Here is a 25,598-nt window from a genome sequence, read left to right as displayed (position 1 = left end):
ATTTCTCATGGAGGAAGTAGGATGTATTTTAACACTGTCTACTGATTTTGTTAAATAACCTCGTGGCTTAAGTTTAAGAAGTGAACTTAAAGTACAGGACATAAGATACCATATCTAAATTTTGTTAATTAATAATAAAAAAGGAGACTATTTATAAACCATAACCCACAAGCCTACCTTTCATAAATTTGTTAGGAACCCGGTGGTTCCTAATGGAGATTGATGGGAATTATAGGAAAATGGATGAGGATTGTAAGGAAATTGACTTAATTCGAGGTAGTCACCCTCCATAAAGAAATAGAAAGATTAAAAGAGAGAGAGAGAGATGCACTAATGCACTAAGAAATTGATTTATTCTTTCATTGATATATAATGTTGAATTACAATTATGTATTTATAGGAGACTAGCTCTAATCTCATTGGCCCACATGGCTCAAGATAATTGGCTAGTTAATTCAACATGTGCTTTATGAATTAAACCATGAGTTAAATGAGCTACATATGCTCAAATCCTAACTAACTCATCCTAATCTCAACTAACTAACTAACTAAAGTGATTACAACAATTATTTCATATTCCTAACATTCCCTTCCCTTGAAAACACCTTGCCCACAAGGTGTTGTTATTGAGTGACACCTTCAAAAGGGGAAATCGACCACTAATCCAATACGCCAAAGCATCTTGTCCGTCGAACTCATCAAATATTTCCAAGCATTTAAACACAGCACAAAATAGAGTAGCATAATCTGAAAAGCTAGTAATCTTAATACCAACACTAATTGAAAATCTACATCGTGTCTTAGTGTTGTCCTCCGCATTAAACAATGAGTTGTAGCAACAACCAATGTGAACGGTAGCACTAATTGTACATGTAGATTCACAGTAATAATATTGCCGCGTTGACCCTGTAAAAGTTTCATTACATTGCCACTTTTGCTTTCCTTGTGTTGATAATGTTGTGAATAACATTGTTTCTAAAGACAATTCTTGATGCCCTTCCACGTGTTCCAGCCTAAGGAAATCAAGACTTCCATCATTAGCAAGATACATTCCATTACATGGAAAATCAATGCTAGCATTAGAACCTTGGGCACTTCACACTGTTGCCACCAAGAACTTGAATGTGTCCTTGTGCATTTAGGACACCGTATGTCATTATAAGGACTTCAAAAGGAGAGTCATAGGTGGCGGTTTTCCAAATTCTAGCCAAGAGCTCTTCTTGGCACATTAACTTGGGCTTGCCACAAAGAAGTGGCCACGTATGAGAAAAATTCTCAAACCAAGAAGGAAATGTGATTTCTTCTACACTTTCAAATAGTAATTCAGAGATGGAATTCCATCTAATTGGAACCAATGGACTATCAAGTTTCCTACCTTGGAGATTGCCCCGTAAGAGAGAGACTTGATCACCATAGCCCAGTCCAAGATCAACCTTAGCCCCACTTAATAGCATCAAGTCCCATTTCTTTAAGAGACTAGGATAATCCTTCAAAACTACTTCTCCGATGAAACCCACCTGCATTAAGACATGTTCATCAATGTGCTCAACTTCAAGACCAGTAAACCGTGAACCAATTGACACCTCTTCACTAGCATACTTTTGCAATATAGACTTGTTGATGGAGATGCATGTGACCTCGGCAAGAAAGCTTGGGTTAATCTCAACAAGTTGATTTTTCTCTAACTCTTCTTCGGTCTCTGTCATTTGTACTCCAGCTTCCATTGCACCAAGAAGTTGAAACTCTTCTTCGAACCTGTTTTCAAGATCCTCTTGCATTCTTAAAAGCTCTTCATTCATGGCCTTGTTAGATTCAGCCAAAGCCTTGAATTTCTTTGAAATAGCCTCGTGAGATTCTGTCAAGGCCTTAACCTTCTCTAAAACTTCATTCACCATTTTCAGGATTTCTTGTCGATTATATTCACCCGTCTCAAGATCGATGACTCTGATACCACTTGTTAGGAACTCGGTGGTTCCTAATGGAGATTGATGGGAATTATAGGGAAATGGATGAGGATTGTAGAGAAATTGACTTAATTCGAGGTAGTCACCTTCCATAGAGAAGTAGAAAAATTAAAAGAGAGAGAGAGAGAGAGAGATGCACTAATGCACTAAGAAATTGGTTTATTCTTCCATTCATATCTAATGTTGAATTACAATTATATATTTATAGGATACTAACCCTAATCTCATTGGCCCACATGGCTCAAGATAATTGGCTAGTTAATTCAACATGTGCTTTATGAATTAAACCATGTGTTAAATGAGCTATATGTGCTCAAATCCTAACTAACTCATCCTAATCTCAACTAACTAACTAACTAAAGGGATTACAACAATTATTTCATATTCCTAACAAAATTTGATTGAGTATTTTTTATCACCTTCTTTAATTTTATGGATAACTTCCAAATCTATTATGTGCAACTTTAGTCATATGAGAAGGCATTAAAATTTGAAGGGCAAACGTTGCAGTATGATATTGATATCTAATCTTGTCATTTCTTATATGACCATAGGAATACTATAAGAATCTTTCAGTAAATTGACCAATTTATTTTTCATGCATTCAGAGACCAAAATACATCTTAACGTCCTTCTTTGTGTAGTTTTAGACTTTTAGTTAAGATCAATTGTGATTGTTTATTTATTCAATAATTGTATTAGATTCTTTTTCACTTTTTCCAACATTTCAAGATTGACTTTTGGCAATTTTAGTTGGATCTAGTTAATATATGTCCGGAGGGTATACATTAATTATCCATTTCATGAATTTTTTTTTATGGAAAATTAAAAATATATATATTAAAAAGAAGTTAGTTATTTTTTCAAATTTTTCATAATTTTTTTCCTAAAATGGTTTACTAATGTATGTCCTAAGGTCATATGTTAGTATAACCCATTCTAGTTTGTGATGCACAGCTTGATAAAGATTCAAATGTAAGCTCAAAAATTTTAAAATAATTAAAATTGAATTATTAAATAAATAGTAATAATAAATTATCAAATAAGTAAATAATTTTAATAAAAAATTACTTTAAGTTCTAATTGTTTAGAGTTTAAACTTTATTAGTGCTCATCTATTTTTATATTTTAAAATTCTCTTTGGGCTTTATATTAATTTCTTAATATGAAATGAATTTGATTATTCCTACAGGGACACGTTTTGCAGCTCAAGTCCAAGATGTATGAGATCTTGACCCAATGAGCCCAGTACAATAAATTTGTAGAGAGTGGGTCGAAGAACTAGGCTCTAATGAATTTGACAACAGCTAGTATGGATTTAAAAGATGATTAAGCAAGAACAAAGAAAATAGAGCTGAATGAATTCATTGTTTGAGGAGGTATTTTGTCATACAAATCAATAACAGTTGGGTACAAGTATAATTTTGATTGCTACAATATTCTTTCTCTATTTTTCCAATCCCTTCCTCATGGGGGGTCTCTTACATCATATAACTCCTTTTGGACTATCTTGATATTATACTTGTTGATCATCTGAGCCCTTATTTGAGTACCTGTCCCATCAGACACCCTCTTTGGCTTTCTATGAGTTGTGGTAGCAAAGACAACACTATTCAGAGGTCTTCTCCACATAAATGCATCCAGAAAAGTAGTTGTAGTGCATTCAATGCGGTGGTAGCAGCTTTTCCTAAGATATTTTGGATTCCCCTCCTTCTTGTATGTTCATAATGCACGTTTCTATCACTGGAGTTTCATGGAAGGTCACTCTAATCATTGAAAGGCATATTTGAGCTGCACTTATCGTATCCGAGGAGATATTCCTCCTCAGATAATCTTCCTATTTGTATCTTACTCATTAAATCCTGAACTTGAACTATTCTTTACCATTCGTTCCTCCTCGGACCACCCACGCTCTCGGACAAGGCCTAAGGCCCAATATATAATTTGGGCCCTTAATCCTACAATTCCTACTTGGGTTATATTTAATCTATGCCCTAGTCAACACAAACAATAATAAACAAAATAGTTACTCAATACTGATTTTTTTTCCTGGTCATAGTCTAATTGAAAAATTCAACACACTCACAAATTAAATACAATAACCAAAACCAAAAATCAAAACATACACAAAAAGTTCAAAATTTGAGAATTTAAAAAATTAAATAAAAATTTACATAAGCGAACCAAGGACTTAAATGAGTGTCCATTATTTTGCTTCTTTATAGTAAACTTCCTTTGGCATAATATCATACATGTAAATTCATAAGCCAAAAACAAGAAATAATATGAATTTATTAGATTAAAACATAAGTGTAAGTTGCATTTTGGAAAGAAAAAAAAAATACAACAATGTGGGGTGTATTGTGTGAGATTTAATTATATGGATGGTTTGTTGGTTAAGATGGATTGTATCAAAAAACCCTGGCTGGATATATATCAGTTCTGAAAATTTTGGTAATGAACTTTTAGTTGGAGTAGAATTTAAATTCTAAAACTTAGATGATAAAATTTCATCTAAATTAAATTATTGTTAAATTTTATCCCTTAGTCAAGAGTTTTGTAGCTTAATATTTAAATAAAATATTAGTTTAATAAGATGCAACTTGAGGAAAAAAAACAAAAATAAAAGTGTGGGTTGTGTGGGATTTATATTTAGAAAATTTTATAATAGAGTTTTAGTTTGAATGGAATTTAAATTTGTTTTAAATCATTGTTAAATCATGCAATTTGAGGAAAAAAACAAAAACGTGGGTTGTGTGGGATTTAAGTTTAAAAGTTTTTGATAATAAACTTTTAGTTTGAATAAAATTTAAATTTGTTTTAAATTATTGTTAAATATTAGAGCAAATTACAACTTACCCACTGTGGTTTGGTTAAAATTTAAGTTGTTTATTTGTGGTTTAAAGTTTGACACTTTACCCACCTAAGGTTTGACCAAAATTTAAGTTGTCTACCAGTGATTTGAAATCTCATGATACAGGTGTTTTGCTGGATTTTTTTATTTTTTATTTTATTTGATATTGTATTTGTATGTTTATTGTGTTTTTGGAGAAGAGTGACATAAAAGTGGAATAAAATTATATATTTAGCCCTATTTTTAACAGAGTTGGGTTAAGGAAATCTAATTGAGCTAACTTTAGGTAGGTAAAGTGTCAAATTTCAAACCATAGATAGGCAACTTAAATTTCAGCCAAATCATAGATAGGTAAGTTGTAGTTTCAACCAAAACATGGGTTGTTTTTTTTAGAAAGAAAATGTGGGTTATTGTGTGAGATTTAAGTTTAGAAATTTTTTTTATAATAGACTTTTAGTTTGAATATAATTTAAATTTGTTTTAAATTATTGTTAAATCATGCAACTTGAGGAAAAAAAAAAACAAAAACATGGGTTATGTGGGATTTAAGTTTAAGAAATTTTTGATTATAAACTTTTAGTCTTAGTTTGAATATAATTTAAATTTGTTTTAAATTATTGTTAAATATTATCCCTTAGTCAAAACATGGTTGTTATGTGGGATTTAAGTTTATAAATTGTTTATAATAGACTTTGAGTTTGAATAGAATTTAAATTTGTTGAAATTTAATAATAAAGTTCTACCTAAATTAAATAGTTGTTAAATATTATCCCGTAATTGAGAAAATATATCCTAACAACCACAGCTTCTAAGCTTAACTTTTATAATATAGTATATGATATAATGTATGCCTTAAGGTCATATATTAGTATAACCCATTCTAGTTTGCCAAAATGATGGGCTAGTGAGTCATCTTCAAAATTGGTATGAGTGTTTGAAACATCTAATTATTGATATATTGATAAAGAAAACAATGAAAGGAGATTTTTAGAAAATTACCTCAAAATATGCAAATATCTTTACATATTTGTTATGTAAATATTTCATCTTTGCCCATTATTCATTACAGACAATTGAGCATCATAGACACCGTAAACTAAGCACTTTTTATTGCACTGTCAATTAGGGATATGTAAGATTTCATATTTCTAGTTGTTGAGGCTTTCACTAGATCAAGAAAGGTGGATAACTAGCGTAGGCTTCTTTGAATTCTCTAGGTTAACATATAACATTTATTCAAATAATGGAATAAAGTTGTCCAAATACTCGATGACCCATTTATTTGATTCTTGATATATATTTTCAGTTGGTATTAGGAATCTTTCTTCAATGTCAAGTTTCCAATCTCACATTTTTCTTTTGCTTCCAAGGAAGATATGAACTTTTGATTGTAGTTCCATGGGAGATTGAAACTCTCCCTTGTTTATCACATGGGAACATTATGAATATAAATCTTCTGTATCATTTTTTGTGTTCCACTTTATATTCCACAAATTACAACTTGTCGTGTATTTGTTTAACTTTCCTTATAAAATAGCCAAAGTTTGAAATGGAAAAAAATAAAATAAATAAACACATGACAAGTTGTAATTGGTGAAACATAAAGTGAAACACACAAAGTAGTACATAGGATTTATATTCGAACGTTATAGCTTCTAACCACAATAAATGATTACGAAAGTTCAATTTGTTAAGCCTCTTCATGGTGTGGAAATTAGTTATGGAGGTCTTTGATTGTCCTATCTTTTCTCTACTAATGATCATATTTATAAATAATTGACTTCTATACTTAAAAGAGGAGTTAAAGTCTCAAAAAAAGAAAAGAAAAGAAAAAGGCGTTAAAGAGGAGTTATGAGGTAGAGTCCAAAACTCGAGAGAGATAGAGAGAGAGCATAATAAGAGTCAAAGGGACCCTGTTTGTGTGAGATTATACAAAAGAGAGAAGGCGTGAAAGAAAAAGAAAGGTGTGAGAGAGGGGAACAATTGTTTCCGTCATGTTTTGTCAAATCATGTGAGTCCCACGATTTTCAATATATTTATAATAATACCACCCAACATTGAAAAATTAAAAACTAATTAGGACAGATGAGTTCTCAAAATATAATGTTTAAACACCTTAAATTGAGAACTGTGACTTAAACACTTTTACTCAAACACACTTTTTTTTTTCAACCACAGTTTTCAGTGTTTAAACACTAACAACTATTGTTTACAATTTGCTACCAAACAAACCCTTAATGGGTGCAATGTTGTTGTTGTTGTTGTTTTTTTTTTTTTTTTTCCGTTGAAAGGGGGTTGGTGCAATGTTTTACATCTAGTTTGAGATGATAGGTTAATAATAGACAAAGTATACAAGTGTAGTTTGATAAATGTTTTCAACAACCAACATCTTTTAAATTGTCACCCTACAATGTGTGCCCCATTCAATGCTTGTGCTTACAATCTTATTGAATAAGGTGCAAATTAATGGGAAAAAAATTTCAGTAATTGATTGTGTTTTTGCATCATAAAGCATCACTTATTAAGTATATTCCTTTGGGCTTTCAAAAAAAAAAAGAAAAAAAAAGTATATTCCTTTGGGCTAGTCTCAACAGTGTGAATTTTTTTTTTTTTTTTTTTTTGAAGAGCTATTAGGAAATATGTTTTCATAGTGCAATGAGCTTATTGTTTATGTAATTGACTGAAAGATGTCAATAGGTGGAGGGGAAATGTTCTACAATGGTTTTGGGCTTTCATGTGGAAAATTGTGCATGTTATTCTTCCTATCGATTAAGGATTGTTTGTAATGAAAATCATTTCTTTCAACAATTGTCCAATTTGTAAAGATGATGAGGAAACTATTACTCATTTTTCTACTGTATTACTCTTTTTTGCTTATGCCATGTGGACTATTTCTTTCTTTGTAGATCCTGACTACTAGTGGCTGTTAATTGGATTTTTGTTTTTTATTCTTTTAGACTATGTGTTGTGAAACTGGGATGAATTTGAAATTGTCAACTTTAAATTCTTGATGTGGCTGTTATGGTTAAATCTCAGTGACATTAATAATGGACATAGGCGTTTCGTTTATAGGTTGTTGCCTATTATCAAAAGGGTTGGGCTTGTGTCCAGTGGACAAGCTAGGATACAGACACGTGTTCGCATTTCAACGTGTCTAATGGAACTAGCCACTGGATACAAACCTTAGCTTTATCGAAAAGTATTGAAGTTGGCAACAAGATTTCTATTTATGCATGTTAACCGAATTCATTCCGTAGATGGAAGGCCCCAATACTGGTTGGCTCCAGTTGGTGACACTAAAGGTAAATTTTGATGCAAAAGTTCTTGCTAGGTTTAACAATAGAGACTTCGGTATTCTACTCCAAAATTGTAATGGAACAGTTCTTTTAGTTAAAAGTGAGGTTTGTCTAAGTTTAATGAAGAATGGTGCAATGAAAACAATGGCATTGTTTAAAGCATATGTTTTTGCAAAAGCATTGGGCTTGAGAAATGTGATTTTTAGGGTGATTGTAAATTTATAAGGGAGCCTTTTGATGTTCAATAACACAATTTGTTCTCAGTGGGTCATATTATTGCTGATATCAGTCAAATTGATATGGAATTTGATAACATTCATTTTCAAGGGGGGGGGGGGGGTGTAAATCTTGTAATCAGACAACTTGCATTTTGGCTTTAGACCCGAAATCTTTTTTGTAAAGGAGTATATATTATATAAGTAGAATATGAATGAAGTATTATGTTATTATTGAAATTTCAATGAAAAGTTATTTAAACTTCATTTTGTTACCTTGAGATCCCCACATTTGGATAAATTTTTATTTTGTGTAACAGGGATATATAATATTTATCTCACATGGTGGATACCACCCCTATTTGGAGGGATTTGGGGTTTGAATTTTAATGGAAGGGAATGGAACAAACATTCCATATCGATTTCCTCCTTTAAAATTCTAAAACAGAGGATCATATGGAATGATTTTTAAAACCCCTTTATATCCCATTTTGTTTTCCTGTCACAAACAAGTTGTAAAATCCATCACATAAACACTAATAAATATTCATTCTTTTCCTTACAAATATTTTACGAAGAAATAAATGATTTTTTTTTAATTCATTTATGTTCCCTTATGAACTTTGAAAAAGTGCTGTTAATCATGTGCAATTTATTGTGTGGGTTTGAGATAGCTTAACTCAATTATCGTCAAACAGGGGAGCTAAGAGTAAACATCATTGAATGAACACCATAGAGATTCAAGTTCTTTTGTACTACTATCTAAGAAAGTAAATGCGTACTAAGATAATAACTAACAAACACAGTTTACTTGAATTTCTATTACTTTTTACTTTATATTAGAGAAATTGACGAAGAAGATAGGAAAGATGATCGGAATATACTAAAATATTAACGAAGAAATAAATAAATGTTTATTTTTTAGTTCATTTTCACTATTTTATGTTCCCTTATGAACTTTTGAAAAAATGCTGTTAATCATGTGTAATAATTTATTGTAGGTTTGAGATAGCTCAACTCTCTTATCGTCAAACAAGAGAACTAAGAGCAAATATCATTGAATGAAGGTCATAGATTCAAATTCTTTCATAACTAAGAAAGTAAATGCCTTCTATGAGAATAACTCACAAACACAGTTAACTGGAATTTCTTTTACTTTTTACTAGAGAAAATGCCGAATAACTAAGAAGATATGAAAGATGATCGGAATAACTAAAAGCAAATATCATTAAATGAACGTCATAGATTCAAATTCTTTCATAACTATCTAAGAAAGTAAATGCCTTCTATGATAATAACTCACAAACACAATTAACTGGAATTTCTTTTACTTTTTACTAGAGAAAATGCCGAATAGCTAAGAAGATATGAAAGATGATCGGAATATACTAAAATACTATTATACTTAGTGAAATAACATTTTGGTCTCTATTTCTGTCCATTCTAAACATATTTTTGGTAAAAACAAAAAACAAAAATGAAAAGAATCAAAAGTTTCAAATTCTATCGAAACTATTAAAAGAAAACCCCTAAAAATTTACCCAGAGACAAGAAAAAAAGAAAAAAAAAAAAAAAAAAAGAAAAGAAAAGGAAAAGTAGTAGTAGAAGAATAGCAGTGGCCAAAGCCAAACAGTAATACACATTATTTTAATACTAAAACTCTCATAAAAACCCATTTTCTTTGTTTTTCTCTTTCTTTTATTTGTTTGATCCTTCTTGTTGGTCGCTTTGGTCGTCGTTTTTTACGTTTACACACACACACGCACAGAGCGAGAGAGCTAGAGAGAGAGAGAGAGAGAGAAAGAGAGAGAGAGAGAGGGAGAGGGCTGTGGTGAAATCTTGGCCGTTGATTTGCATGTGGTAACCATCCGATTCGATTAGAATCGGAATCGCACGGCCGAGCGCTTTCGATCGAGGTAAGTTTCGCGAGAATTCGCTAAATCGAAGCTCTTAAAATGATGAATCTTAGGTTTTAGGGTTTATGGACTTTTTTTTTATAAAAATTTTCGTTTTGATTTTCTCAATTTTCGTTATTTGCTGTTACTTTAGTGCTTTGGTTGACCAAAATTGTCGCATATATATATTTTGGGGCTATGATTTATGGTTTTATTGCTATTTAATTTTGGTAATAATCTGTGAATTGAAATCTTTGATTTTTCATATGGGTTTATTTTTGTTTGATTAGGTTAATTTTAGTTTGGGTTTTATGAGTACTTAGTGTGAAATTGTTTGATTTTATCTAATTGCTCTGTTGGGTTTTGTTTTAAATTTGAAAAAAAAAAGAGAGGGTTTTTAAAGAAATCTCTGATTTTGTTATATGGTATATGTTTTTTAATTGGTAAGTTAACCCAGAATTTCACTCTCTATAAGCTTATATATTTTACTTAATTTAGTGGCCATATAACTGTCAAATAAATGAGTCACCTTTTTTATTGGTAAGTTACACACGCGCCCAACGGGTCTTGAATCCACAGCCACACCCTTCACCCGGAACTTATATGTTGAGGTGCCAATTGAGCTAGAGCTCATCGACAAAATTAAATGAGACGCTTTGCTTGTGTTTGAAACATTCACTCTATAGATATATACTGTTTTTAATGAAAGGTTTTTTTGTCTCATAAATAATTTACAAACAAAGTTCTTGAAATCAAAAGTTTTCGCAATAAATGTCGTTTCAGTAAATAGGACGGGTTTTTTTGGTCAACGAGTTAAAGCTCAAATGGCACGTTCTTTTCCTAAAAGAGTGGATGGAGGTGAATGTTGTTGATTCAAAAGCCGATGGGTGCACGTGTAACTTACTAAGAAAAAAAGAGTTCAGTTTATTAAATCAAGCATAAGAAAGCAAATATGGAAGTTTGAATCTTATGCTTAATGTTTTTTGTTTATCACCAAATAATGGAAAATTCAGCTGATTTGAGCCAAATGATTTAATATGCACAATATGTTGGATCAAGATGTTTAATTCAAACTTATTTATTTTCTTTTTCCCTATCCCAGTAATTGTTTGGTGGAGATTTAAATTTTTCCCAGAAAGGAATAATTTAGAAGACCTTTAGAGCATAAGTTATTTGCATATAAGGTTTTTATTTATTTGCATATAAGGTTTTTATTTATTACAATCAAGACTTGGTGCTGAAATCTTGTGGAACAATTGTAGTTTTAGGGTTTTGCTAAGGGGGTTTTGAGTTTGGGATTTCGAATGTTGAAGAAATAAGAGACTTAAAGGTTCTGCTGCCTGGGCGGGAAAATGTTGGAAGCTAGTCCAAAATTCACTGGAATTATAGGCCTGAACAACCAGGACAACAACTATTATGATTTGTCACAAGGATTTTACCATAAACTCGGAGAGGGTACCAACATGTCCATTGACAGTTTTGGAAGCCTGCAAACAAGCAATGGTGGAGGTTCTGTTGCAATGTCTATGGATAACAGCAGCGTTGGTTCAAATGACTCCCACACTCGCATTTTGAACCACCAAGGGTTGCGGAGGCGTGCTACTGACAACCACTCTGTTGCACTGAGTGTCAATCGTCGAGGAAGAGTCACACATGCTCTGAGTGATGATGCACTGGCCCAAGCTTTAATGGATAGCAATTCCCCCACTTTGGGGCCTGAGAACTTTGATGAGTGGACAATTGATTTGAGGAAGCTTAATATGGGGGCAGCTTTTGCTCAAGGGGCTTTTGGGAAACTTTACAGAGGTACTTATAATGGGGAGGATGTTGCTATCAAGATCTTGGAAAGGCCAGAAAATGATCTGGAAAAGGCTCAGTTAATGGAGCAACAGTTTCAGCAGGAAGTTATGATGTTGGCCAGATTGAAGCATCCCAATATAGTTCGGTTCATTGGTGCCTGTCGGAAACCAATGGTATGGTGCATTGTAACAGAGTATGCAAAGGGGGGTTCTGTTCGGCAGTTTTTGATGAAGCGGCAGAATCGGGCTGTTCCATTGAAACTGGCAGTCAAACAGGCCTTGGATGTTGCAAGGGGTATGGCATATGTGCATGAGTTTGGATTGATTCACAGAGACTTGAAATCCGACAATCTTTTGATTAATGCGGACAAGTCCATAAAGGTAGCAGATTTTGGAGTTGCCCGCATTGAAGTGAAGACTGAGGGAATGACACCAGAGACAGGGACATATCGCTGGATGGCTCCGTAAGACTTCTGATCTTTAGCTGTCAAAATTTTCATGCTTTTTCCTTCTCTCTCTTTCTGTTCTCTATCTGGGTATTTTTTCCCATGCTTGCATTACATATAATATTTTTAAATTTAATATAGTTAGTAGCATCCATCACTTACCAATGTTTCAGAATTACTAATTGCTACCTTCTTCTGATTTTTCCTCTTTATCCTTTATATGAATTGCTTTTAGATATCAAAGTTTTTAAATCTTTTTTGTAGATAGAAATGCATCTTATTTTTCTGAGTCTTTGACCTCTAGTTTCCAATTCTAAGCTTGTTCACACATTTTCTACCACAATAATGTAAGATATTCAAAAATGCTCATGAAAATCAATGCCATATATAAGCTTGCAGTCAGATGATATTGGTCTGATGTTTTGATTTAGGCCTGAAAAATTTCTGGTAGCTCAACTTGTATAATAACATGGCTATATGCGTGTGAGTGTGTGTGCGCCAAGGGTAGGTTTAGTTGTGCTTGTTTTAACTTTAAGATCATGCAAGTATTTTAGAAGATTCATTTGATCACCATTAGGTCAGATCTAACTGTCTTGTGAGAATCATTCTGAGAACTTAATTGCATTGTTCCTTGGTTACAAATATTAGGGTTACAGCATTGTTGGATGGGTGTCTGATTCTCAAAAAAAAAAAAAGGGTTACAGCATTGTTCATAGCTAGTGACTTCGAATTTTTTTTAATTAATATTTGTTAGTTTTTGTGTTAGAGCACGTAAGCATGCTTTAGTATTTTCTTTACTTCTTGTCAAAATTTAAGGCTTTTGGTTCAGGTATGCAATTACTAGTAACCTAAGGTCTAGTAACCATGTTTGCTGAATTAGATGTGGTTTAAAACTGTTCCAATAGAAGTTCTATATTGTCTATAAAAGAGAATGGGTTTTGGTTTGCAAATGCTAACATGATTTCCAAGTTGCTTATGTAGGAAATCATGCACCATTATGATATTTATTACTTTACTTTTTTTACTTATATAAAATATATATATATATATATTTATATTTATATAAATTGCTTTAAATAATCTTTGGAAACAAATCTATGATTATCTAATAAAAAATCACCATCTTTCGGCTGAGGTTACAGTTGTAAATTTTATACATGAGGATATAATGTTCAAGGAAAAGTTCAATTTATTTTGTTCATATTACATCTAAAGAAATCATGAATGTTTGAAACTCATTTTATTGCAGTAGGAAAAGTGTCGATGTTAATACTTTATGATATTGTTCTAGGTCATGGATCCATGATTTACTCCCCGGGGGTGGGTCCAAAGGGTTCTGCCTTGGTGAGGTTCCATGTCATAAAAAATAAATAATAAAACTTTATGACATTGTTCTGGTAAATCTAACCTTTCCTTTTATTGGTTGAAGTTGTTAAATACAGTGAAAGTTTCAACTTTTTCAAAAGTGATATTTATATTGATTCCTTTAGCTATCTGCTGATTCTGCTTTTTAAGAATATTTTGAGTAATATTGTAACGACTAGAGAAAAGCTCTAGTCACATCAACGCTTACACTCCAAAAGGACTAGTCAAGTTACAATTGGGGCTCCTTGTAATCACTTATAAACCCAAGATCCACCTAGCCACACAACACACACTCAAACAATCCAATCCAATCGAATTTGCACAATTTGGGGTATCACAAATATTGTATGGTAGAGAGGGTAATTTGGTCATATTGTTTAATTTATCCTTAAAACTATAAATAGTGCATGTGGATTAGGGTTAATCAGATTTTAACCCTAAACATAAATTTCAGAAATTACCTAATTACAAAGAACAAATTGAATATGCATGTGCCTCATTCTTACAGTGCCAAATCATGTCTATGTTTCTTTTGGGGGGCAGAAGGGGGGTGGGGGGGGGGGGGGGTGTGGGGGGTGTGTTGGGGATGGTTGGGTGAGAGTGAGAGAGGGAGAGGGTGGGCAGTATATGTAATATCAGAAAATGAACTCAGAATTTAAAGGATAATCTGGATTTATAATTCTCAAATCCTTCTCTATATATATATTTTGGATAAGTAATAAAATTATATAAATCAGGAAAACAAGTCACCCAAGTATACCAGAAGTATACTAGGGGAAACAATCAATTTTCTGATATTATATATTGATTACTATGTGGTAGATACTATGATTTTAGGCTGTGGAAGGTCCTTGATTAATTGATATATGTTTTCTGAAAGAAAACAACATACACTAAGAAAGTCATCAAGGATACAAACTGAAAACTGACTTACATTGAGCAATAAACACTTAATTAGGGACAATTCATCAAATTGGGAAAAAAATATTAACAAATTTTCATTAATGAATGCATTAATTTATTTGACTTGCTTTACTGATAAATTGCCTGGGTTAATTGACATTGTGAGGTGGTATAATTGGTGATTTCAGGTTGGTCGATCAGTTGTATTAAGTGACTTAAAGCAGTATCATTTACACAGTACTATTAATTATTAAATACATTGGCCAAGTGATGTAAAAACTAAACTAAACTAAAATAAAAAATCTTAAATCGAATTTTTACATTTTGTGTGATAAACAATTAAAAATAAAATCCACACTTGAGCATCCAAACAGATTTTCTCTTTCTTAGTGATAGATCAAATGATCCAACTGATTTCTGCAATAGATCGGTTAGTTTTTCAGGGTGCACACACACACTCATATATCTCTATTTTGTATGTTTAATTTCTTATGTTGGGTATTTGAAATATTCTTTCGAATGAGACCTCAATGTCAGAGTCAAGTGAAGTCTATTATACTAAAGCGTGCATAAGGCATTTTTTTTGAAGCTGTTTTAAATTGGATAGTTTCCCCCGTATTATAAATTGTTATTATATTTATTGTAGGTTAGATATATATATATATATATATATATATATATATATATAATCACTGTCATAAATTCCTCTCAATCAAGACACTGTTGATACTCCCCCCCCCCCCACATCTCAAATGTTTGGGATTGCCTTGTCCAATTGATGTTGGTTGTACCTACCAATTTATGCACTAGTCTTTTAACCATTGAGCTTTCTTGGAAGTAGACAATCTGCTTTTGAATGTGATTGATATGATTTTGTTCCTGACAAGTGCTTAGAACCTGGGTGTTCTTTGGTCAATTGGTCAGTATTAGTACTTGGGTCTTGGTTTGATATTAGTTTAGTTGTATTCTGAGGTGGCACAGTTTGCATTCATTCATACTATATAACTGATGCAAGGACTAACATTTATTTTGCTTGTCTGTTTTACTACTCTTTGCTAAATGACTGCTCTCAGTTTGTACTCTGTAGAAGCATATCTCAGCTCTTTATGGGAATACTTTATTTGCAATCTTGGGCTTAGGTGGTGGTCATGTACCACTTTGAAATTTTTGATAAATTATTACCCATTTAGGTATGTATGGTAAACTTATTTGCATAATCCTAAGCCAATTCTGTCAGTTTTCATTAACTTATCAGCAAAAAAAATAAAAAAAAATCTGTCAGTAGTCACGTATATGATAGAGTTCAGCACAAGGCATCCACAGCTTTCATTTCTGCACTGGCTGTGGCTGCATTATTTGTTAGCTGGAAAATGTGAAACAGTTATATTTGTTTGAACTCTTTAGCAGGAGGGTGAATTACGCAAGAGCTATGCTCATCTTCATCAAAGTCATAATAGGTCTGGCCTCACATGGGTAGCATAAGTTAAAATGTCAATTATAAGCTGGTCTACCTAATATAATCCCTTCTCTCCTAGCTTTGTTTGAGCTGTGAAAAATAGGCTTTACACCTGCCTTGTGCTTTATACGAGTTCAAAATGAGCACATTTAGAGGAGGACATTTGAAAGATATGAGAATACTATGGCAAGGCTCTGACAATTAGGTTAGTGCACTAATCTGATGTACAATTGGACTTAGTGGGAAAGTTTACTGATGCATTTATTTTTTTGTAACACCATGGAATTGCTATCTTAAGTTGGGTTTATTTCCCAATAGATAGCTCAAATGGCACATCTTCCTCCCATAAGAATGGGGTGGAGATTGAGGTCTTAGGGTTGAGATCCATTTTCCAATGGAAAGATTGCAGTGTATAGTACACCCTTTGCTATTTGTTACCTTAGAGTAGATTACGCACTGTTAGCAGTGGAAGTGAAGTCTAATGGTGTGGTGAAGGTGGCAATGAGCTGCTGTGGTGGTACGTCATGGGAGAGAATGGTGGTGGTGGCTATGACAACAGACAAGCAAGGTGGTGGGTATTGTTTAGTTTTAACAATATTGCATTGAATCTTAATGATATTTGTGTCAATGGTCATATATTTATGTATGAAAAAGTATGGCAACTGTATTAGCCCATCAATATACACGCTAAGGAATGAAGTTTAATTGTCCAAGGATGTGTTGGAAGGTAGACATGGAACATTTTATGCAGTTTAGGGCTACAAAGTTTTTTGAACCACAGCTTTTGGAAGGTGGTCGCTGACATTTATGCTTAGTAACTTAAATGTTGCTCATCCTTTGCTTACTTAAAATTTAATATATGGAAGACAGCTTTGTTGTGGGGTCTATGTGGTAGGCTTTAGTAGCTGTTAAGGATCCCAACAATGATCAACCCATAGTTTTTGAATTGGTTGGTTTTCCTCTATATTTTGGATGAGCTTATTTGTCTTTTTTTTTTTGGTTGGGGGGTGGGTGTTGAGGTTTTAAAGATCAAATTGGGTGTAAGGTTGCCTACCATGACCTCTCCCAAACCCCTCAAAAAGTGGGAGCTTTGTGCATTGGGTAAGACATTTTTCGGTTTTAAAGATCAACTAATCACATATAGTAGAGAAGCAATTAATTAGATATTATTATTAAGTATGCATTTTTGCTTTCAGTGGAGATTTATATGTCTTGTGAACATCTATTAGTGTAATATTTTCTTGTGGTCTTGTCAGTCGACAATTTCTTATTGGGTAGAGAGCCTTAATTAGATTATTCTTGTTATTAGTAAGTTACACATGCAGCCAATGGGTATTGAACCCACAACCTAACCCCCCCCCCCCCCCCCCCCCCCCCCCCCCACCACAAAAAAAGAACTTATAAGGGGAGGAGGTGCCAATTAGGCTAGAGCGCATTGGCTCATTAGTTAATTATTTATTTAATACAAGTTGATGATGACATTTTATTGATCGCAGCAAATTTCCCCCCTCTTGTTATCTAGTAATTATCAACATGTTCTGAACATATTTGATCTTTCTCTCATCTATTGTACTTTCTAACTGAAATTTGTTATTGATGGAATTGCTTTAATTAGATTCATCAATTGCTTGATACTAAGAAAACAAAATTACTCTTTTACATCAATATTTTGTTTTATGTTTTAACTGCTATAATCTCGTAATTATGGCATCTTGAGTGAAGATCATTGAATGCATAAGTGAGAATAAGTGTTTTGATTCAAGTTGTCGGAGTGAAGATTACTAGAGAGATTAAAAATAAAACGCATTAGAAAGGACTCATGGGGCTGAACCTTATTAGTTGGGATTGAGATGTAGTTGAGCAATCTAATAATTGAGCTATCAACACCTTGTGAATAGTTACCACAATCTTGTTTTGCTATGCATTAACTATGCTTTGTCATTTTGATTCTTGAATCTAAAATATATAATGATTTATTGTGTGTTTTGTCTATTTCTTCATATTCTAATTTACAATGTTGTCTACTTGCCTGTGATTTTTGGGTCTGCAGGGAGATGATCCAGCATAGGCCTTACACACAGAAAGTAGATGTCTATAGTTTCGGAATTGTTCTTTGGGAGCTCATTACAGGATTGCTTCCGTTTCCAAACATGACGGCAGTGCAGGCAGCTTTTGCAGTTGTCAACAAAGGTGTCCGTCCAATCATTCCCAATGATTGCTTACCCACTCTCAGTGAGATCATGACCAGGTGCTGGGATGCCAACCCCGATGTCAGACCCCCCTTCACTGAAGTTGTCAGAATGCTTGAGAATGCAGAGGTTGAGATCTTGACAACGGTTCGCAAGGCGCGTTTTAGGTGTTGTATGGCCCAACCAATGACTCTGGATTGATCCCAAGAAGATATTGGACAAGAATACAGCTGTAAGAAAAACAACAGGAGAAGAAATGGGCAGGAGAAACATATTGTACCCTCTAATTATCAAGTTTAAGAACTGTTATTACAACTAGAACTGCTGGTTTTGGGGTTTCTATTTTAATGGATTCTGTTGCTGAATTAGTAATAGACGAGAATTGATGGATATGTATACATGCCCTCTTATTGCGGAGTGTTGTGTTGACCTGACTTGCCTTTTGTTTTTCCGCCTCTCAAAATATCACAATTTGCTCGAGATCATATTCATATGGAGAAACTTAAAATCCATCATTGTAGACGTCTTTAACAAATTTTTGCAGAATAAATACCAAATAAGAAAACTAGGAAGCAAAAATCAACTAGATCAATTTCAAAAAGGAAGAGTAGAAGAGGAGATACAATACAGTCTCAAAGAGGGTGTTGGGGTCCAAAGCAAATATATCCTCTATACATTTAACTATAGTTATTAAGCCCAGATCAAATGTTAACCCGCTCTAGAAGTCAGGTCAAATAAAAATAAAAAATATAAAAATAAATTTGAAAATTCATAAAATAAATATTTAAACTGAATAAATAAGCTTGCCTAAATGGTTAATTTAAATTAATTCTAACAAACTAGGCATATTTGACAAGTAAGAACACTAGAAAACATAAAATATATGGTTAAGCATGCCTAAATTGTTAATTAAAATTAGTTCTAACAAACTAGTCACGTTTCAAGAGTAAGAATGCTAGAAAACATAAAATATATGGATGTCATAAAATTGAGACCAAGTCTTTGATAAATAAAATCATATTACATGTCTTAAAATTTTAATTACTAAAAGATATCTCAAAGTGCAAAGTGACATTCTTTGCATATTCCATGGATTATGATTTGAGTTAAAATTTTTGAACTAGGATTTTTAATCTCTCTCTACATTCCATAACTCTCTACCAACCCACACCCCCCCCCCCCCTTCCTTTTTTTTTCCAAAAAAAGAAGTTTGATTATTTTGAAAGAATAAAAATTAATCAATTTGAAAGGATTTCAAGAACAAGACAAAATTATAACATGGTTAGAGGAATGGGATAGAGTTCTACTCTAGCATAATCTAAGTGTATATGTGTGCGAAGTTTCTTTTAGAGACTTGAACTCTGACTCTTACCCTCTATACCCCATAAGCATTTATATTTGTGGAGTGATATTCATGCCAAGGGTGCGCGGTGGTAAAAAAAAAAACATTTTAACACTTCATTTGGGAGGAGAGAAATGAATGAAATGAAATTAATTATTTTGAAATATTTCTTGCATTCCTTTGTCTGAAAGTTTTAGTGGAGGGAATTGAAAGATCATTCCATTGTTTGGAAGTTTTAGTGAGAGAAAATGAAATGGTAGAAGGGAATTGATATCTATATTCCTTCAAAATCTCAATTTTCATTCTCCTAAAATTGGGAGAATCAGATAGAATGAAATTAGATTTAATGAATTTTTTACTAAAACTCTCAAAAATACCCCTAGTATTACATGGGACAATTCAAGGAAAATGCTTTGCATTATACCTTAAAATGATTAGTCTAGTCATAATTAAGACTCATTATAGTTCTTAATAAAACCCAAATCAATTCAATATATACCTAATGTGATACTTCTCACACATTCATGCATAATCAATATCCAATCAATCCAGGAATCACATTACAACTTTATTTCTCAAATGACAACAGAATCTTAAAAATATGGTGAAACATTCTCACAGGTTCAAATCTATGTAATGTCTTTGTGATTCCCCAAGTATCCAATCATGTCAACCATTCCTTCAAAGTTTAAACTTTTTTTTTTGAGAAAGAAGTTTAAACTTCACCGTGAAAAAGAATAAGAAATGGGTGAGCTTGACAACTCAGTAAGCACATGTCTATAATATAATTCAAAATAGGATCAAGCTAACTCTTCAGAGAGTTGTAAAACTGAATATTAACAAAATCGTTCTAAAGCTTATCAACATATCAAAGATACCAATTTATTGAAGGGAGTTTAACATGCTTAACCAATGGTCAATCCGAATATATATTTACCGAGAAAACATATTAGAATGCACAATATTTGTTTACATAACAAAATTAAACATACTTTCATTGTAGAACATATTCAACACATAGAGACCGAACATTCTCGCTATAGATTGTGGGCACCAGACTCCCATGAGCACAAATATATCAAAAATAGACTTCCCATTATAAGGGCACACAGACTCCCCTGTAAGGGAATAAGGTTTTTCTCCAAACAGGTTTGGAGAAAAATCCTTTAAACTCTTCCTATATATATATTTTTTATCAAATGTGAATTTTAAAAATTGAACCGTTGGATTGCATGTTTTTTATGTTCTTAACATGTATGTAAAATTTTGTTCAAATCAAATGTTATTTACTATTCGATCAATAAATGTTTTTTTATGCATAATTTTTAACCACAAAAATTTGAAATTTAAACATATCATTGATAACATAGCTATCAATCTTTGATCTTCTTGAAATTTTGCAAGTATGAAGAATATGATAAGAACATGCAATTCAACGGTTAAATTTTCAAAATTTACATCCAATCAAAATATATAGGAGGAATTTGAAGACTTCTTCTCCAAACTAGTTTGAAGATGAACCTTTTTCCCTACAAGGAAACAAGGTTTCTCTCCAAATAAGTTTGGAGAAAAATCCTTCAAACTCTTTCTATTTTATCAAATGTGAATTTTAAAATTGAACCATTGGATTCCATGTTTTTTATGTTCTTAACATGCATGTCAAATTTCATTCAAGTCGAATGTTATTTACTATGTGATCAATAAATGCATTTTTATGCATAATTTTTAACCACAAAAATTTGAAATTTAAACATGTCATTGATAACATAGCTATCAATATTTGATCTTCTTGAAATTTTGCAAGTATGAAAAATATAATAAGAATATGCAATCCAACGGTTAGATTTTCAAAATTCCCAAAATATAGAAGAGGAATTTGAAGGGTATGAGAGTGCCTTTTTCTTTAGCACACAGACTCAAGGATCTTGGGCCAAATAATTCTAGTTTGGTGGACTGGGCTTTGGTTCACCACAGCTAAGGGATTGTTTAAGAACCAAGTGGTGCATATGGCATGTTTCCTACAATACACATAAACTAGCAAACGAGAATATTTGTATTGAACAATAATGAAAACAGCAAAAGGAATGCAAAGTAATTAGGAAATACACAAAACAATTGTTAGGGATCCTCAAATTAATAAGAAATACTTCATTAGTTTTTCTTTATTATGGTTACAATGTGCTCACTAAGACGTGATACAAGGTTCAAATAAGCTCAAAAATTACAGACTTAGATGGCTATCCAAACCTCTAAAACTTGCAAAGTTTGAATCCTTTTGAATCCAAGTATGTGCTATAGTAGCTATTTTTGGGATACCGGGAGATTTTTTACTACTTTCTTTGAGTTTTTTCGACAGAGCTTTCTCAACGATTCGGTTGTGATTTTCTATTGCTTTCTCACAAAAATTTCTCCCTTTTACCGGCTGCTTTCCCTAATTTTTATAGTGTTATTCTAGAGTTCTAGGGAACTATTGATTCCCCTATTTTGCTCCCTGGGTACCAGAGCCCGTTTTGTGCCCATCGCTCAGAAGGTTGAGTCTTTCCCTGCTTCTCATATTTTCCTCCTTTTGGTGCTGTTTCTTCGAAAGCCCATGGCTGACTTTTCATTCCGGAATGTACTTGTTTCTAATGTCACGTTCCTTATGGTTCAGCTTTTGGCCGTCCTTCCTCTTTGTCATTTTTCCCAAGTGAGCGGAATCCAACTCTGTTGGTTCGAAAGTTTTTCGCTGCTACTTCCTTTTTTATAGCTCCTTATTCTGGTTCCCCGAGGTACCGTTCCTTTGCATTGTGAGTGGTTACTCTAGGCTTTCTCCTTTTTCTTGCTGGATCTTTGGTACCTAAGAAGGACATATCTGCCCTTCGTTTCTTGTGTTTTTTGGCGTTTTCTTTGAGCTATCTTAATCCTGTCTTAGTTGTGCTACACGCCTCGGGGATCCCGAGCCTTTGGCAGCCTCTGGGGATCCTGACTCAGCTCTTTACGCTGGTCTTTCTCCAATCTTTTGATCTGGGCCTTTTTTCTTTTTCTTTCTTCTTTTCTCATAGGCTTTAAGGCTTGTCTCTTTATGGCTTTTGGGCTTCAAGCCTTTTCGGCTTACCACCTCTTTTTAATTTCATTTTCTATGGCCCTTTGTGTTATTTCTTTGAGCTTGGGTGCTGTGATTTTTTAGACCTCAACAAAGAGTTTTTCTCCAAACTAGTTTGGAAAGAAACTTTTTCCTCTACAAAGCTGCAAGGGCCTTGTTGGCTAGAATTGACAACTACATATCAAATAAATTTAAATAAAATATTCAATTGGTTTCTAAATCATACATCAACAAATTCATAGACATAGACATGTTTAGAGTTCTCAAAATTTTCAAATCAGGTGAAAATTCACAATTTCGATATTGCATGTCATTACTCTTTAACTTCGGATACTGGTTCACAAAGTGCTTGATCTCAAAATATAAGTTTCTAAATATGATTATCATAAGTAAAACTATAAACTTTCCTAAATACATAACAAAAGTTTAATGGCATTAATAAATTACTAATTAAGTAAATTGATACTAAAAATGTTGCGGACTTTTGAAAACCAGTTGGCATATTATAATTAGAAAATCCAAGCGCCTCGTTCATGTCACAATTTGATACAAGGTTCATACCATCAAAACTAAGGTTTTTTTTTTTTTTTTTTTGAGAAGAAGAACTAAGTTGATCAGGATATGATTGCCCAAAAGATATCTTCAGGTTGTTCAAATACTGCAGGAATTGTTAATGGGTTTGGTTAGTGAAGCCAAGTTTTGGGTGTGATGGGCAACAATTTGCACAACTCCAAATATGTGGCTAGTAGCATTGAGAGAGAGAGAGAGAGAGAGAGAGAGAGAGAGAGAGAGAGAGAGAGAGAGAGAGGCAAAAATTGAACTTGAAGGTCAAAGGGACCAAAAAGAAAAGTATGGTTAGTACCCATATGATCATATCTCTTCTTACACAATAGAGCTTATTCTTCTTGCCAAATTACTTCTTTTTTCCTCTTCTTCTTTGAGCTAGGCCTTATTACATGCTAAAGAAGTTTACATCCTTTTGAGTTTTGAGTCCATCTTTTTCCTTACTACGTGTGTCCTTTTTCTCTCTTGTTCTTTCATAAGTCACATTTCAGGTAAATAGATAGATTTATTTTATATATTATGCTTTATATAAACTGATGTGAAAATTTCTATCTTAATTTTATTTTAGTTAAATTGGACTTTTGCTTGTAAAGGTTGAAACTATTAGGTCATTCATGTAATGCCACAAAAATTCAAATTAAAAAAAAGTCCATATTTAACCTACATTATAAAATCCCCAAAGTAAATTTAATCTCAAAAGCAACACATAGTACTCAATCTAACCTTCAAAATAACCAAATGACCTAAATTGCATAGGTTTGAATATAAACCAGAGTCTCAATCAACTCCTCACGGAAGTAAACTTTTTACATAAAAAAGAAAACTTAAAATTCTAACTCAAGGAAATTCTTCTAGAACAACCATGTGATCGAAATCCCAATAGCAATCCACCTTCACCAAAACGATCACTTCCTAGCAACTTCTTATGACTGAATCTAAGCAGCTCATCAGGGGGAAAAAAAAAAGGAACAACAAGTAATGAGCTAAAAACCCAATAAGTGGTAATTTGCACACTACCGTTGAAGGGGTAACAAAAAAGCATTAGATTTGTATGTGTTGGGGATAGAACATATTGGATAGACTCCAATTGAATAGTTAATATAATATATAAGAACAAAACTTGACCCAAAATGTTAAGCAATTAAATAACTTTTGATCCAATTATGTTATTTATATTAACTGCTTGTTACTATCCAATGTGAGATTTCGTTATTTAACTAATCACACTACTCACATGTGAATATTACAACATTATTCAACAAGAATAAATAAAAAAATTAATAAGGGCTGCTATGAGTTAATTCAATAGATCTCAAACATAAACATTTAGGCACAATAAGGAAAACATGACAACGGTGTATTAGCCCTACAGCAATGATCACAACCACGTAACACACAATAATAATAATTGCAACCAGAATCACAATATCTGCCTCCACATTATAATACTCCAATCTCCATAACACCAATTACATAATCTGGATCATGGCCCACGTATTTCCTCCATGGATGGGGTCACCTTGAATTGTCTAATTAAAATAAGCTTAGCTCTACCTCTCTGTCACCATTCTTTGTCTAATTTTTATTGTACACATCATGCTTTATGGGTTTTTTTTTTTTTTTTTTTTCATTATTGATTGAAAGTTTCAGTGTCAATGTGGTTTTTGGAAAGAGTTGAGAGAGAGAGAGAGAGAGAGAGAGAGAGAGATAAGTTTTGTCTAGCTGGTTTTATTTTTTTTAATTAATATTGTTTGTTTGATATGCTTTTTGAGGTTGACAACGTGCTATACTTACGGATTTGTTCTGGTTTTCAAGGCAGGAAAGTGATGAAATTTTGGTGGGAGGGATAGATGAGCTTTCAGGTGGAAGTTTTTAGATTCAACTCATTCAATAATGAATGCTATTCCATCCAGTTATTTTATTTCATTTAAATCAGATAGAAACTTTGCTTGACCCTCGTTCTAGAAAGTGTGTAGGATTAGACTTTTGACCAATCTTAAAACCCGTTACACCCAACTCTTATGTGTAAGTGTAAATACTTCTTCATACATGTTCCTAAAGAGGGATTAAGGTTGCGTTTGACATTGGCTGAAAATGCTAGCTTTTTATACTATTTAGCTTATTTTTACTACTATTCATGGGTCTCATTATACTTTTTGATACCATTCATATATTTCACTGTACTGTTTCAATTAGTTTCAAAAAATTTTCAATTTCAACTATATATT

The 25,598-nt window shown here is 32.8% G+C and overlaps 1 protein-coding gene across 1 annotated transcript; it reads left to right on the top strand.

Annotated features, from left to right (window-relative positions):
- Nucleotides 1–9,977: 9,977 nt before the first annotated feature.
- Nucleotides 9,978–18,811, top strand: LOC126706957 (serine/threonine-protein kinase STY13-like). The gene is made up of 3 exons (XM_050406550.1): nucleotides 9,978–10,245; nucleotides 11,487–12,487; nucleotides 18,244–18,811. The coding sequence occupies exons 2-3, from the start codon at nucleotides 11,577–11,579 to the stop codon at nucleotides 18,581–18,583; spliced, it is 1,251 nt and encodes a 416-aa protein (XP_050262507.1). The 5' UTR covers nucleotides 9,978–10,245; nucleotides 11,487–11,576; the 3' UTR covers nucleotides 18,584–18,811.
- Nucleotides 18,812–25,598: the final 6,787 nt, after the last annotated feature.

Source organism: Quercus robur, chromosome 11, assembly GCF_932294415.1.
Source record: "Quercus robur chromosome 11, dhQueRobu3.1, whole genome shotgun sequence".
NCBI classification, from domain to species: Eukaryota; Viridiplantae; Streptophyta; class Magnoliopsida; order Fagales; family Fagaceae; genus Quercus; species Quercus robur.
Note: the sequence above shows the minus strand (reverse complement) of the source record. Positions and strands in the feature narration are given on the sequence as shown.

Coding starts and splice junctions, on each gene's coding strand:
- LOC126706957 (XM_050406550.1), top strand. CDS start 11,577: ATGTTGGAAGCTAGTCCAAAATTCACTGGAATTATAGGCCTGAACAAC. Junction 12,488..18,243: donor ACATATCGCTGGATGGCTCC/GTAAGACTTCTG, acceptor TTGGGTCTGCAG/GGAGATGATCCAGCATAGGC.